Source organism: Lampris incognitus, chromosome 1 (genome assembly GCF_029633865.1).
Source record: "Lampris incognitus isolate fLamInc1 chromosome 1, fLamInc1.hap2, whole genome shotgun sequence".
NCBI lineage: Eukaryota > Metazoa > Chordata > Actinopteri > Lampriformes > Lampridae > Lampris > Lampris incognitus.
In genome coordinates, this window is record NC_079211.1 from 126140379 (window position 1) to 126156151 (window position 15773).

Consider the following 15773-nt stretch of genomic DNA (forward strand, 5'->3'; position numbering starts at 1 on the left):
ACTGGGCGGCAGGCGGGGAGACACCCTGGACAGGCCGCCAGGCCATCACAGGGCGACTTCTTACGTTAAGCCCAGAAAACAGCAACAAGTCAAGGACGTGTCCTTTGAGCTAATGTGTAGCTGAGCAAACAGACTGGACTGAATTGACTTTTTGGGATGAACAGAAACCATGGACATTATTTGAAACTCAATGAATGCGTTAAATCTATGGATTAAACAGATAAATCGCTCAGACAAACAATGCACTGACTTTTTGTTTGGTCTATAGAAAGACGTTATCATTTATTACAAAACCAAATACTCAAATGAGATGAAATTACCTTGAGGTAGGCCTTTCACAAAAGCTTTTCAGATACCAAACTCAACGACATTCATGTCTAGACCAATGGCAATTCTGTAAACAGTACTAACAAAAAGGGAATTTTGAGGTGATCCGATGGAAAAAGGTAATCGTCAGTTCAAGTGGTTGCTGTTGATAACAATAAGTTATCCTTTGCTCAAAATTTATCAGAATAGCCAGAATAACACCATTAGACCAATGATATGACTCCTTGGAAATGACCTTCAATCTGAAAATTAAATGCCAAAAAAACAACAAAAAAACAAAACAAAAAACAAAACACCTTCTCCAATGCATTTTGTTGTGGATGACAGCTTTTAGTGAAAATACCTATCACCATCAGAGTCATTTTGTGTATGTTAGCTTTACCTAAGAGCATGCTATGTTTCATATTGAGACTAACAACTCAGCATGATGGTGGTTGTCAAGGTTGAAATAAAGTAAAAATTAAAAACCTAATCACACAGCTTCAGAAATTTAATCCTTTAAACAAGCATCTAAGAGTATTGTGCAAAATGTACAAAATGAGCCAAGGAAAAATACAAACCAAATATACCTGGACTAATACAAGGGAATCACAACCAAGTCTCTTTGTAGTCTTGCACTTACCAACATCAACAAATTGACCAAACCTTTCCCAAATATGAATCAGATCAAGAATGATTTTGAAACAAACACAAAGTATGACATGTCCAGTGCAGCCCGAAAAAAAAGAGGCAAAGTAAATGTATATAAAACAATATACATCAATATATAAACTAAACGAGGCAACAAAAACATGGCATCTTTAAACATCTGTACAATATGGCTTTCTGATGGGGAATTAGTCAACTATATATTGACATAGATTGGAGATCAGAAGGCATAACCTTAGCTGAGGCTATTACAACTATTGTACGAAACACTGACCATGCTGTTGACTTTTGAAGTGGCTGTGTCTAGCTCGAGTTAGAATTATTTTGTCTCTTGGGATACTAACATTTATTATTACTTGTTGGCAGGAATGCGGTGTGTGATGGGGCTGGTCATGGTCTGGATGTTGGGGCTGTTTTAGTTGACCATGCAGTTTTCTACCAACAGCGCACTGGGTTCCAGTAATCAGCTTCTAGTAGCAATGTGATTTTGATTTTCTGGTCCTCTGGTGTCACTGCACAAGTCTTTTTTTTCTAGTTTCTGTTACTATATAATCAACAACAACAACATAGAACTGGCAAACAAGGAGGAAACCCTGACAGTGAATGTAAAATTTTTAGGATGTCATGGATTTTATGTAGGGCTTGTGTGAACAAGAATCTCAGGAGAATATAACAGATTAGATTCCAAGTCCTTCTGTCTGTGAGGCCAAGAGTTGCTGGGCATTCCCCTCAGCATGACTCCAGGTGTCTCATTATCTCTGGGGAGAGTCCTATTTTCAGGCATGAGACTGTAGTCCGCTCCACTAATTAGAGAAATCCCTTATCTCTTGGATGACTCTTTGTTAATGATGGCTCTGACAGGGAGGATAGAGTTCAGGTCCTTTCTCTGCTGTAGTATCCTCCATGACTGTTCAGAAACGGAGAAATGAGAAGCAGGATTATGAACAGCCCATAGCTGGGTCAAAGTGGTACATGGATAGCACAACTCAGCTGGGAAAATAATGTACCTCAGCAAACTGAGCTTTAATGGCATCAAACTTGACCTTCTCATGGACTGCTCTGGCAACGTTATTTCGTTCAAACGGCTCTGAAACACAGCAAAGGATTCACTGTCACTCACTGGACTAACCAGTAAATTTAAAAGGCAGTCATGTGATTGCAGGTTTATTTCAGTCATTGTTACCCTCTACACAAATGAATTTGTCTCTCCACTCCCGAGAATTGGTCTTTGGCAGAGCCTTGGCCTCTCGCACAGAGATCACCTGCGAATCCCACCTGAAAGACAAGCCACAAAACAATTTCCTTTTAACAAAAATTTAAATGAATATTGAACTAGGTTTTAATGCAATTCTGCTCTTACCCATGACTGACTTACTTTAGCTTCCAAAAGTATAAGAAAGTATGGGTAAATGTAATCATAGTTAAAAAAGAAAAGACATTTCACATTAACAAACGGATTCTGTTGAAAATGCAACAATGCATTTACATGCATGAAAGGATACATTTGGATTAAACAAATCGATGACAGAGTTTATTTTCTCTTGCACGTCACCCTTTTCCATGTTTGGCACTGTTGAGTGGTTTTCAATCAAAATATCAAACAAGTAGATTCAGTGCGTGTTTGGCTATCGTGTGTATTTTAGTTACCCCCATGTGGCCATGCCAAGACTGTGGTGTGGTGTGATAATATTCATAAACACCAGCCATCAGAGCATTTCAAGTAAGTGCTGCCTAAGGCCAAAGGTCCCACCTGCCACTGTCCCTCGGCCAGAAAGATGAAACCAGAGAGATGAGGATGCAGGATAGAGCCAACAGGGGCAAAGAGAGGGGAAAGGGGAGAATAGTGAGGAGATTAATGAGAAGAGGGAGGTGGGAAATTGTTGTCGGAAAAACAGTAGTCAAAAGCGTTCACTTTAAGGCTTCTGAGGCCCAGAATGATTAACCCAAACTAATTTTTTTAAAAGGCACCTGAAAACTGTGCTGTAGTACTTGAAGAAGCCCAGAAGGAGTTCTCCCAGAGAAGACTGGTTTCGAGAGATGTAGCGGGGGATGTGTCTGGGTCCCTCTGGAACCATGTCAATCTCCATTGAAGGATTGAAACACTCCTGATAATTGACAGACAGGACAGGAGGACAAATACTTAGCATTCGGTGAAAACTACTACATGTAAATGTGTTACTTTCTTATAATTAGTCTTATAATTATGTTACTGTAAATCAGAAGGGTCAAATACAACATATATAGATAAAACGACCCACAGTAATTCCATAATGAATGGCTATATGCTTTGTTGATAATGCATGAATATTTCAGATAATACAGGAATATATTTTTCCAGTTTAACTATCTTTTCATTCTAATGTCATTTTGGTCCTTGCACCACATAATTTGTTGCTTGAAATGTCGGCAACCCACAAATATAAACTTTCTCTAGAGCAGCAACAATTGTGAGCTGCTGTTGAGATTAATATCTATTAAATGCCAAAAATGTTGTTTTAAATGACATGAGGTTGGTGCCAGCTGTTAGGGCACTTACTGGATAGTCCTTCTGAAGAGATGGGAGGACAGGAATTTTAAGAGCTGGAGGAACAAAAATGCAAGACATTAAACAGTCACAGGTGAAACTGCTGTATCAACCCCCACACCCAAAAAAAGGGGGGGGGGGTTGCTGGAGAGGATTTGTTAAGAGTGTGTACTGACTTTGGAGGTAGTGAAGCACCATCAACACAAGTGTGTAGCTGCTAAGTGTTCCTTTGCTGGCGTCATTGATGTCTTGGTACCGTGCCCATTTTTTGATAACGAGGATGATGGGTCTTGTCCTGAGGTCCGCTGAAGCAGCCATACAACCAGAAGTGACAAACTGTATTACTTTTGTCTTTGGTTAACATTTTTGAAGTTTGCTGACTTGAATCTTACAGAAGAACCCATTGGAGAGAGGGGTTTAAAGAAACAGTCATGCCAAAAGATGACTAAGTGTGGCAAGCCTTAAGCAAAGAAGTGTAGCTCTGACTCACCATACGCATAACTCTTTAAGAGGAACGTGTTTCTGATGCCCACCGTGTTGTTGATATTAAGATCAAACTCCAGACCACTAAGGGAGAGATGGGGGGGGGGGATTAACCATCATTTCTAACTTGGATGGGGATTGTAAACTTTGACTACATAGACTGATGTTTTCTTCCTACCTGCCTCGCTCTTTGAATCTGAGGATAGGGACCTTGGCTCTGATCAGCTGTATCTTCTCTAGGTATGCTGTGAATAAGAATATTTGATATTGCCTGATGCTAGAGATAGTTGCTTTAGTTCCCTAACTTGTTGACCTTTAGGCACCGCTTCACCTTAGTAAATTGCTCCCCCTAGTGTACTCCTGGGAGAACATAAAATTGAAATCCCAGTATTGAACTCTATTTGGTCATACAGCCACAATTAAGGTTTATAGGCAAGGTTGGGTGGCATAGTAGACCGATACATGATATCCTGACTCTGAGGTTCACAGGTCAAACCCTGGTGCTGCCTTTGGTTCACTGGGCGTCACAGGGGGAACGTTTGGCAATGCGCCAACCAGGGTTGCGCCACTGTAAATAGTGACTCTTACAGGTAGTGCAGCACCTGTACAGCTGCAGGTTGATTTGGGGGAAATACCGTGGGCATCTGTTACATTCCCCCAGAGAAACCTGCAGCTGGCAGGTGAAACGAAGTGGTCAGTGACTCCACATGTATTGGAGGACACATGGTGTCTACACCCTCCCCGACCACTGTAGCAGCTGTGTGAGAACGAGGAATTGGACTTGTCAAACTAGGGTGAAGAAATCTTCCGACAGATTAAGATTAGGGTTAGGGTTAGAAATCTTTAACGCTTGACAGTGACCATCTAATGAGCCTAAGTAGCCATTTGTTTAAAAACCATGTTCAAGAAAATCAAAATATTTGAGAAAATCTACAGTACTTAAATATTCAACACATATCAGCCTGTCAAGGTGGTTCAAAAATACTCACACAGTGATTTGAACAGTTTTTGAAGTACAGTGAGTATGTAAATGGCATCCGGAAACCGATTCATCTGAAAGACATGGTTACAAAAAAGTGTGTTTGGTCTCTAACCACACGTCATACATCTGCAATCTGCAATAATCTTTGATGATGTTGGCAGTGCAAAGAGAGAGGTACTTACAGATCCCACCACGACCAGACACAGATCAGCATCACTTGTCCTGCAGCCCAATCCATTCATAGAAGAACCAGTCAAGTAAAGACGGGCCACTGTGAGACAGACCATTCCCGAAGATGGATCATAGGGCAAACCAGGACAAGGAATGTATGTGTGTATGTGGTTTTATCTTACATACTTGGAAAGATATTCTGTATGTCTCTTTGTAGCTGGGACCTGCATGTCTCTTTCCGGAGCAAATCGGAAGCTTGTTGTTGGCATGCTTCAAATAGCTCGACCATCTGAACACTTAACTGAGGGCACAAATGCATATATTGACGATAAGAAACTGGAGGTGCCTTCTTGAACATATGTGCATGTGTGTGTACACACACACACACACACACACACACACACACACACACACACACACAGGGAAATACCAGATGAAAATTGTGCTTATCTGGACAAACCTTGTCCTTTGCATAGGTCTGCAGATTGCTTGTGCTTCCTGGAATAGTGTGTGACGGCAGGTAGGGTTGGGGGCTGGAGTGGAAATTATTAGAACTGGACGGGGTCATCCGTGATGTCCCTGCAACCTCTTGGTCAGGACGGTGTAGGGGCAGAGGGGTTTGAATGAGAGGACTGTCTTTTTGTTGTTGAGGGGAGGAGTCAAGGCGCTGGCGCTTCAATCCATTGGAACTGTAGCTGTCATTGCGCCTCCTAAAAGAAACAGAGAAGTAAGGAAATTATCAACTATATCTAAGGGTAGGAAATATGGAAATGCAAAAAGGACAGAGAAACCATTCAATTAGGAACGAACACAGAAATGTCTTACTTCCGCCTGTTGGGCATATTCAATTTGTGAGGACCAGGGAGTGGAGAGCTGGGCAGTGTGGGTTTCCAGTGATATAAGGGCAACGTCGTAGGGCCAACCAACTGGGGTTGGGGAGAGAGGAAGCTAGACACACAAACACATAGTAACATGTGTCATGGAAATTTACCTGCAAACACTCTGGACTCAGAAATAATTACACGATACAATGATGGCTGGTGATAAAAGACACCTAGTATTGTACAATAAAGGACAAAACAAGACAAGAATAGAGCACAAAACAAGACAAGACAAATAGTATCATACAATAGGAGAACACCGCCCTGCATTCTCCCACTGTACCATACGGAGAAACACAGGTCAGAGCCCAATGATAATAATAATAATAATAATGCAATCTATTTGTGGGCGCCTTTCAAAACACTCAAGGACACCTTACAGAGCACAGTAAAAAACAAAAACAAAACAAGCAGCACTGTATCAGACAGCATAAAATCAAAACAAAGTAGGGTAGACAATAAAAAGTTAACACAACAGATAAGTATAAAATCAACATCTGCACAAAACTCAATGAAGGGGTGGATCAGACTGAATATGCCAGTTTGAAAAGGTACGTTTTGAGATTGGATTTGAAGGTTGAAAGAGAGTCAATGTTGTGAATTTCTTGTGGGAGAGAGTTCCATAGGTGGGGCAGAACGACTGAAGGCTCTAGTCCCCATGGTAGTCAAGCGAGCCGATGGTGTAGTGAGTTGGAGAGCAGAAGAGGATCTGAGATTGCGGGAGGGTGTGCGGATATGAAGGAGTTCAGAAAGATATGAAGGAGCTAAGTTATTAAGGGCCTTAACAGTGAGGAGCAGGATCTTAAAGTCAATACAGTATATAACAGGAAGCCAATGGAGTGGCTGAAGAACAGGAGTGATATGATCTATGGAAGGAGTTCTGGTAATGATACGGGCAGCTGAATTCTGGACAAACTAAAGCTCATGAAGACACTTGAGGGGAAGACCAAAGAGGATAGAATTACAGTAGTCAATACGGGATGTAACCAGGGTGTGAGTGAGTATGGCTGTGCTTTTAGGTGTAAGTGATGGCCGAAGATGATTAATATTGCGTAGGTGGAAGTATGCAAACCGAGTAACATTGTTGATGTGGGCTTCAAAAGATAATCTGCTGTTCAGGATGACACCCAAACTCTTAACCTGGGGCGATGGGGAAACTATAGAATTGTCAATAGTAAGAGAAAAACTATCAGTTTTGGCCAAAGTAGACTTAGTGCCAACTAAAAGGACCTCAGTTTTATTACTATTAAGTTTGAGGAAGTGGTATGAAAACCAGGATTTAATTTCTAGTGAGCAGTCAGAAAGGGAAGTGAGTGGAAGAGTGGAGGTAGGTTTGGTGGATAGATAAAGCTGGGTGTCATCCGCATAGCAGTGAAATTGAATGCCAAATTTCCTGAAAATGTGGCCAAGAGGTAGTAGGTAAAGAATAAGTAGGAGGGGTCCCAATACAGAGCCATGGGGAACACCAGTAGTGACAGGAAAGGACTGAGATCTCAAAATTTTAAGTTGGACAAACTGAGTGCGGCCAATGAGATATGATCTAAACCAGTCAAGGGGGGTGCCAGTTATTCCAATGGAAGCTAATCTTTCGAGGAGGATGTTGTATGAGATGGTATCAAAGGCTGCACTCAGATCAAGGAGGACAAGTATGGTTAAGAGCCCAGAGTCAGCTGCCATCAAAAGTTCATTAGTGATTTTCACCAATGCTGTCTCCATACTGTGCATGGAGCGAAAACCAGACTGGAATTGTTCAAACAGATTGTTGTTAGTCAAGTGAGCGTGTACCTGAGATGCGACTGTTCTTTCAAGTGTTTTAGAAAAAAATGGTAAACTTGAGATTGGGCAAAAATTATTCAAATTGTTGGGGTCTGCACCAGGTTTTTTGAGTATTGGAGTTATTGCAGCTGTTTTGAGAGATGAGGGAACAAGACCAGAGGTAAGGGAGGAATGTATGATATCAGTTATTAAATAGGATAGAGAAGGTAGACAGGCTTTTAGTAAATGAGTAGGAAGGGGGGCTAACTGGCAGGTAGATGAATTGGATTTGCGAATAAGACCAGATATTTCTGCAACAGTTGGGAGTTTAAAACTAGATAGTGAAGAACAGAGGGGAACATAGGAGGGTGAATAAGATGAACTGTATACAGTATTGTTTGACGAGGTCAATTGCTGATGAATATTTTCAATTTTGGCATTAAAAAAGGTCATGAAAGCATTACACTGAGCAACTGAATACAGGTGAGGTGCGAGAGTGTCTGGTGGCTGTAAAATATTGTTTACCACGGAAAACAGGTTTCTAGTGTTCCCTTCACCTGATCTAATTAAATTTGCGTAATAAGATGATTTAGCTATGGACAGAGCCTCCTTATAATGAAGTATGTGGTCATTATACATGTCTTTATGAACAACAAGGCCAGTTTTCATGTAAAGGCATTCCAGGCGACAGCCTTTAGCTTTAAGATGGCGTAGTGCAGGTGTAAACCAAGGGGCAGAGTGGGTAAAGGAAACAGAGTGGGTTTTTAAAGGAGCGAGATTGTTTGAAATACTATAAAAGCCATCGTTGTAATGAGAGACCAGTTCGTCTGGGGTGGATAAATTTTCTTTGCTGGGGAGGTTATCCATTTCACTAGTGAGAGCAGATAAATCATTATTTTTAATATTACGGAACGAGATGGAGTGTGACAAATTTGTTTTGGATACTGTTAAATTAACATCACAAGACACTAACTTGTGGTCGGAAATGGGCAAATCAGATGCATTGCAGTTAAGAGGAGTTACACTAGAGCAGCAAATCAGATCAAGTATGTGTCCTTTAGAGTGCATAGGAAAATCAATATATTGCTGTAATCCAAAAATGGGCCTGTCCCTGTATTTTCACTGACCAAAGGAGTTGTCAACCATATAGCTTGTTTGCATATGACGCGCGAACTGTAGGTGGAGAGCAGGAAGTGATTTTCTACATAGGAAGCACGCTCACATCGATTAAACCGAGAAACTATGAGGAGTGTTTATCGAGTACCAAAAATGGCAGTTCATAACGGGTAGAAATACAAGAAACTGACCGAAAACGCCAGAAAAAATGGCTTGCGAACTGTCGTCTACAGTCGGGAGGAGCGGAGTTGGATAATGCGCGTGTGTGCAGTGACCACTTCGTCAAAGGTAAAGAATCTTGTCCAGCATATCTTACTGTTTATACCCTTCTCTCATAATATCATCTAAACTAGCACAGTTTGGGCTTTCCTCCATTTCGTCCACTCTGCTTTTCATTTCCTGCCCTCCATCTGAATCTCGCGCGTCATCAGAATCACGTGACTGCAAACAAGCTATACCCTTCCAAGACAAAGAAAGACTTATCCATTGATCAATTTAAACTCATACATTTTCCCTATATGTTGTACCATAGGCTGCTTTAAACATCTGGTCATCGCCAGTTATATAGGATTACAAGACACCACAAATGCATCCATATAAGGAATAAGATAAGAGGCCTCCCAACCCCCATTCTTGAACATTCTTTACCCATTTCCACTCTGGAGAGAGGTAAGGGCCTAGCACAAGATGACACAGACCTCCTCCGTTCAGGAAATTTGACCAACATAGTATAGACAGTTTCACAATAGTACACAATGAATGAATAAATGACAACTCTTAATGCTTCATATTAATTTTCTTTCACACATTACTTAACCTGTGACGACAACTGACTTAATCACATCTGTTCCCAAGCTCTTAGGACTACATAATGTTGGGACTAGCGGGTCCCTATATCAATAGTTTTGGAGAGCACCCACAGTTGAAACTACAAGAAGCAGCATGAAATGAAGCCACTCAAAAAGACAGAGTCAGACAGCATAAACTTGAATCTGGATTAACAAGACCAAGAACACAGATCTATTCCAAGTTGCAAACCAAAATCCATGTCAGTGAATAAGAGTGTATAGTACAAAGCTTATCCATACATTAAAGGCCAGGGTTTTCAATCCTGCCAACAATGCCAAGTAATTGTGGAAATAAACTGAGTAATCAGTCAGGTTCTATCTGTTATTAAATGAGCTGCAATTTAATCATACATGTATGGAGCGAGAGCGACAGGATGGATATATCACTTCAAGTCATATCAACCCCCCCCCCCCATTTTCTCCCCAATTGTACCCGGCCAATCACCCAGCTCTCTGAGCTGTCCTGGTCACTGCTCCACCCCCTCTGTCGATCCGGGGAGGGCTGCAGACTACCACATGCCTTTTCCGATACATGTGGAGTCGTCAGCTGCTTCTTTTCACCTGACAGTGAGGAGTTTCACCAGAGGGACGTAGCACGTGGGAGGATCACGCCATTCCCCCCAGTTCCCCCTCCCCCCCAAACAGGCGCCCCGACTGATCAGAGGAGGCACTAGTGCAGCGACCAGAACACATACACATCCGGCTTCCCACCCGCAGACATGGCCAACTAAGGATGCCTGACCAAGTCGGAGGTAACACGAGGATTCGAACCGGAGATCCCATGTTAGTCGGCAATGGAATAGACTGCCACACTACCCAGATGCCCAATGAAAGGGTTTTTAAGTTTGCTACAGGGAGGATGGTGCATGAAATTTTCCGCAGCTTCAAAGTCTCAACAGTCTTCAAGGAAAGGACAGGAACACACTATCAGTCTGGTGTGCTATCATATCAGTCTGAAACATACTGGTTCCCAACATTGACCAGGCCATGTGTAATAAAATCAAGGCCTACTGGGGTCACTTCATCTTAACACAGAACGTATTATAACCTATTCTAAACTAACCAAACTCAGTACTGAAGAAGATAAATAGAACTTACATATTAATATACCAGTTAAGCATAGCTGATCTAAGACTATTTCATCTAATAACATAACAATGTAAATGTCCACCCATCCATTATCTAAACTGCTTATCCTGCTCTCAGGTTCGCAGGGATGCTGGAGACTATGCCAGCAGTCACTGGGCGGCAGGCAGGGAGACAACCTGGACAGGCCGCCAGGCCATCACAGGGCCACAATGTAAATGTGATTGGTCAAAATGACTATGCATGATCATGTAAGCAATGAATACAATGTTTGGCAAATAAACATTGAACAAAACAAATCAATAAAGGAAACTAAAAATGTAATTCCATAGATGCCAATGTCATCTGAACCCCAAAGGTTCCTGTGGGTTGCAGTATATTAACAATTTGTTGACATAAGGATTTCTCAGTGTCCACTTATGATTGGTAAAATGTGATCAAAAGCATTTATTCAGCTTTTTCTATTCAGCTGAAGTGCGCTCATTTGGCAGTCCAAGCTGTTTTATGCTGGTGTGGCTGATAAGCCTTTTTTCACCATGGTGATTTTGAGTAAAAATCGAGACTGATCTCAGATGATTTTAATTGTAGAGGCTACTGATATAACAGAAAATTTTGCCTAACTAATGATAGGAACATTGAATGTTTATTAAAGCAAACTTATGTGCAACGTGCATCATGTGTTGCATATTATATCAGGACAGATCTCTGGATAAGCACAGGATAAATCTCATAACATTAGCAAGCAGATGTAACATAACTTCATTGGAACAAACTAGTTTGGAAAATGGTGTTTTTTAATGTCTTTGGCTTTCTCTTGCCTACAGTGAATTTAGCTCTGTTAAACTGACATTTTTAATAAAGATTGCAAGATATTCTATTCACACTGTTAGCTAGCAAGCTGTTGGTATGACACAGACTACTTTTGGTAAATGCTCATAGTCAAATTCATATCTTAATAACAGCAACTACTGTATAATTGCACCTACCAAACTAAACAAAAACTTGTAAACTTAAGGAGGAATAGGAGTACTTGGCTGCAAGTTAGCTATATGAAAATCTGGTGGCTACTTGGGCAATTGTTATAACCATCTTAAACTACCTGAAATTGTCCGTTTTAAAGTTTTCAAAACTATGACATGTTCCGGGCTACAAAAGGAATTAAAACTTAATTCATAAACGTATGTTACCAATTAAACCATCAGGAAACAATGTCCAGGATTATCAGTAGTTTACTGGCATAACCTTAAAACTGGTAGAACAAGAAAGACCTAACTATGCTTCCACCCAGTCACAAAAAAACAGACAAAAACAAAAAAACAAAAAACAAAAACAAAAAACTGTGGGCTTCTCAAAGCTGTAATTTATGGCAGGGATGCCAGGTCAAGTTAACCATTATCATCCCTGAGAGGGAAATTCGATTGGTAGCATAAGACATCTAAGTTAAAAAGCAATGTTAAAATGCATGAAAAACATACAATAAATATAAACAAAACATGTAAGATCTAAATGTAGGAACATGCCCTTTGCCATTCAGAAACCTCTTTTATCCAAGGCCAAGGAAGTCAAAGGATGTCATCAATCCACCATGTCTACTGGCAACTGTTAACAATGGTTTTGAATCTATATTGGTTAGGGCTGCCAACTTTCCCGTAAAATACGAATTCATCCTCTAATTGGAAAGTGAAAAACATGTTCATTATTGAACTCACACAAGATGCATTTTGTTCCATATATTTGATAATTAATTCAGTGCCAGCATAAGGGACAGAAGAGATTGTTTATACTGTGTGATTATGGGCAAATTACTGTAAATCCTCTGCCTCTCTGTGGTACACTGTTCTACTACCCCAAACAGAAAATGCACCTCTCTCTCTTTCGCTCTCACATTGTCCATAAGTGACAGCGCTGCTAGGATACGTCTGACAGTGTCAGCAAAAAGGCAGAAGAGAATACACAAATATAGGAGGGAATGGGAAAATGAATACCCATGGCTAGGGAAAGTGAACAATAATTTCTACAAGGCTAATTGCACCATTTAACATGTTTTTGCTTTTTTTTTTTTAATTTGCCACAGCGGAATCTGCAACATTAAGCTATGTGTCTCTGGACTAAATCACAGGAGGAATTAAGAGTTTGCAGAGGACACAGGATGCACTGTCAACGTTTACCATGTCATTTCAAAGTCAAAGGTTATGTGTAGGCTCACAACACATTTAATATTTAAGGTCTAATTGCTCTTTATGGTCATACAACAGTCAAGGAATATGAAGCCATTTTACAGGTCAAGGTGCAAGCTATGGTGCATACTGTTCCCCTATAATGTTCCCATATTCCAAGACAATAACATCTTAATACACACTGCTAATTCTAGAGTGGTCTTCAAACGGCTTCCACGGCCTCTGCAATCACCAGATCTAAACATCACTGAAATCTTTAAGGAAAGTTCCGGAGCAAAGAGTGTGAAGTAGATTTCACTTCATCCATCCCTCAAAAGAGCTGGAGGCTTTTCTTCAACAAATAGTGTCCAATACCCCACTACACACAGTTCAGGATGAGTATGGTTGCATTCCAAGAGGCACTGAAGCTGTTCTGCTCAAAAAGAGCCCTATTCCTTATCGGGTACTTGATATTTATATACTATTGTTAGGTGTTTGTTGTTTCTTCCACCCTCTGTATGTTGTCCCATCCCTACCCTCGTAATTTTGTTATGTTTTTGTCACTATTGTGTCTTGTGCGTCGATGTCTTTTCGTTTCGTCTTGATTTGTATAGAAGCACTTCGTAAACTTTTGTTTTAGAAAGTGCTACGCTACTTATAGTGATTTTCACAATGCTATGGACAGAATTTTTTTTGAAAAAAAAATTGTCCTTACTAGATGAATGCTGACTTCGCGATACCCACAAATTCTAGCAATGCTTCAGCAAGTGATCACTTTTGTGGGGCTTCTACCAAAATGACAACCTAAATCATTTAGATTTTAAAAATTACATCCTAAATGTTGGTTTGGGAAGTCGATGAGCAGAAGATACACCTGTTCTTTCTTTGAGGGTACCTGTTAATGACATCAAGCTGAGCACCGGCCAGCCTTCGTGGGTTGTGTTGAGGATGCACCGGGGGTAAGGGCAAATGGCCATTGTAGGGATTGCGTGGTCGGCGCCCCATCGGCGGAGGACTGTGGGGATACATGCTGCAGCTCTTCACGGAGAACCAACATCAACGTCAGTCAGCCAGAGTCAACATTGGAGTTAGCCAAGTAAAAAATAATGTGAGAAATTGCGTCAGTCATCACTTACTGACGATAATGCGGCCAGTGTTGCCTGGTCAAAATAAAGCTAGCTAACTTAGCTAACGTTTACTAGCGTTAGTTAAATTATATTTTGGTTGCCAGACATTATCGCTTCATACAAAGAGCTGTTCTGTTTCGCTTCACATACAAAGTAACTGCTTATGGGAATGAGATGAAATAAATGTTTGATAACAAACCCCTACACGAGAGAACTCACCAAAGTAAAAGTCACATGTTTATAAAACTGAAAGGTCCCTCAGCTACCATAACTATTTCCGGTTTGGTCATATGACGTAATCTGTGTATGATTTAAAGGGCCCCGCCATTTTTTTTAAACGCGTCTCAATCTTACGGTTGGTGTCAACTAAAGGCATTCAGTTGAAAATCTTGGGTGGAAAAACCCAGTCCAGAGAGTAAAAATCCTAACTGTGTCTTTACTCCACCCATGTACTAAACCGTCAGGTTGCACTGACTAGTTTCACAAATCAGCTGGTTTATTACATGGATGGAGTAAAGACACGGTTAGGGTTTTTACTTTCTGGACCGGGTTTTTCCCACCTCTGAATCCTCCATCTAAAATGTCATTTAGTTTACATTATATGCGGCTCCATAGAAAGGGAGGTATATATTTGTGGAATTATCTATCACTTTTTTTATTTTGCTTTTGCATTTAGAAATAAACACACTATTTTTTGAATATTAAAGCAACATTATGTGCACCTTGCATCGTGTATTGGAGAGAAATAAACATCAGAGATGCGTTGCTATAGCAGAAACTGCAGGAGCGACTTAAGATGTTGCAAGTTACTGCTCTTGATGGTATTCCTTGGTAACAACAAAACTAAACAAAAACTTGTAAACTTTAGGAGGTTATATGGACATATTTGGATGCAAGTCAGCTATATGAAAATTTGGCGACTACTGGGGCAATTGTAATAACTATCTTAAACTACCTGAAATTGTCTGTCTTAGAGTGTTCAAAACTACACTCCAGGCTACAAAAGAGTTTATAACTTGATTCATAAATTTATTAGATTAGATTTAGATTAGATTGTTTTCATTAGCCACACGACCAAGGCCGGCGGAATTTGCGTTTGGTACACATTAACACATTATGTTGCCAATTAAACCACCAGGAACAAATGTCAAGGGTTACCATTTTACTGGCTGAACCTTAAAAACCAGTTGAACAAGGAAAACTCCTACCCAATCATCATAAAAAACAAACAAACAAAAACAAACAAACAAACAAAAACAGCTGTGGGCATCTCAAGGCTGGAATTTATGGCAGGGATGCCAAGTCAAGTTAACCATTATGTTGCATTTAGAAATAAACAAGCTTTATGCAGTGGTAATGTCCTCAGTCCTAAAAGGGAAAAACTGGACTCACCGGAATGTTCCACCCATGTGTCCATATCTATGCCATCTGTTAGGACTTATCCTCTATGGAGCAGTCATAAACCTTATACCTGATAATATATTTGACTCCTAAGATTTTCTTGTCTCCAAAGTCAGCTCGTGTTCATGGGTATTATTCAACTATTGCTGGGTCACTGAGATGACATAAAAGCACTCTTTAACTGCTGGGTTGTTTCCCCTTAAGGACTAATTCCATCACATTCACTGGACACAGTAGTGTCCATTTTCCACTCTTTTTTTGATTTGAG

At 40.5% G+C, this 15773-nt stretch overlaps 1 protein-coding gene across 1 annotated transcript; it reads right to left on the reverse strand.

Annotated features, from left to right (window-relative positions):
- Window positions 1-255: 255 nt before the first annotated feature.
- On the reverse strand, window positions 256-14347 carry tent2 (terminal nucleotidyltransferase 2). The gene is made up of 15 exons (XM_056284610.1): window positions 14324-14347; window positions 13873-14015; window positions 5961-6083; window positions 5596-5845; window positions 5322-5436; window positions 5147-5235; window positions 4972-5035; window positions 4161-4227; window positions 3990-4066; window positions 3676-3804; window positions 3512-3555; window positions 2944-3080; window positions 2159-2250; window positions 1983-2062; window positions 256-1882 (listed from the first exon to the last, which is right to left on the reverse strand). Exons 2-15 carry the CDS (start codon window positions 14004-14006, stop codon window positions 1796-1798), a joined length of 1488 nt encoding a protein of 495 aa, XP_056140585.1. The 5' UTR covers window positions 14007-14015; window positions 14324-14347; the 3' UTR covers window positions 256-1795.
- Window positions 14348-15773: the final 1426 nt, after the last annotated feature.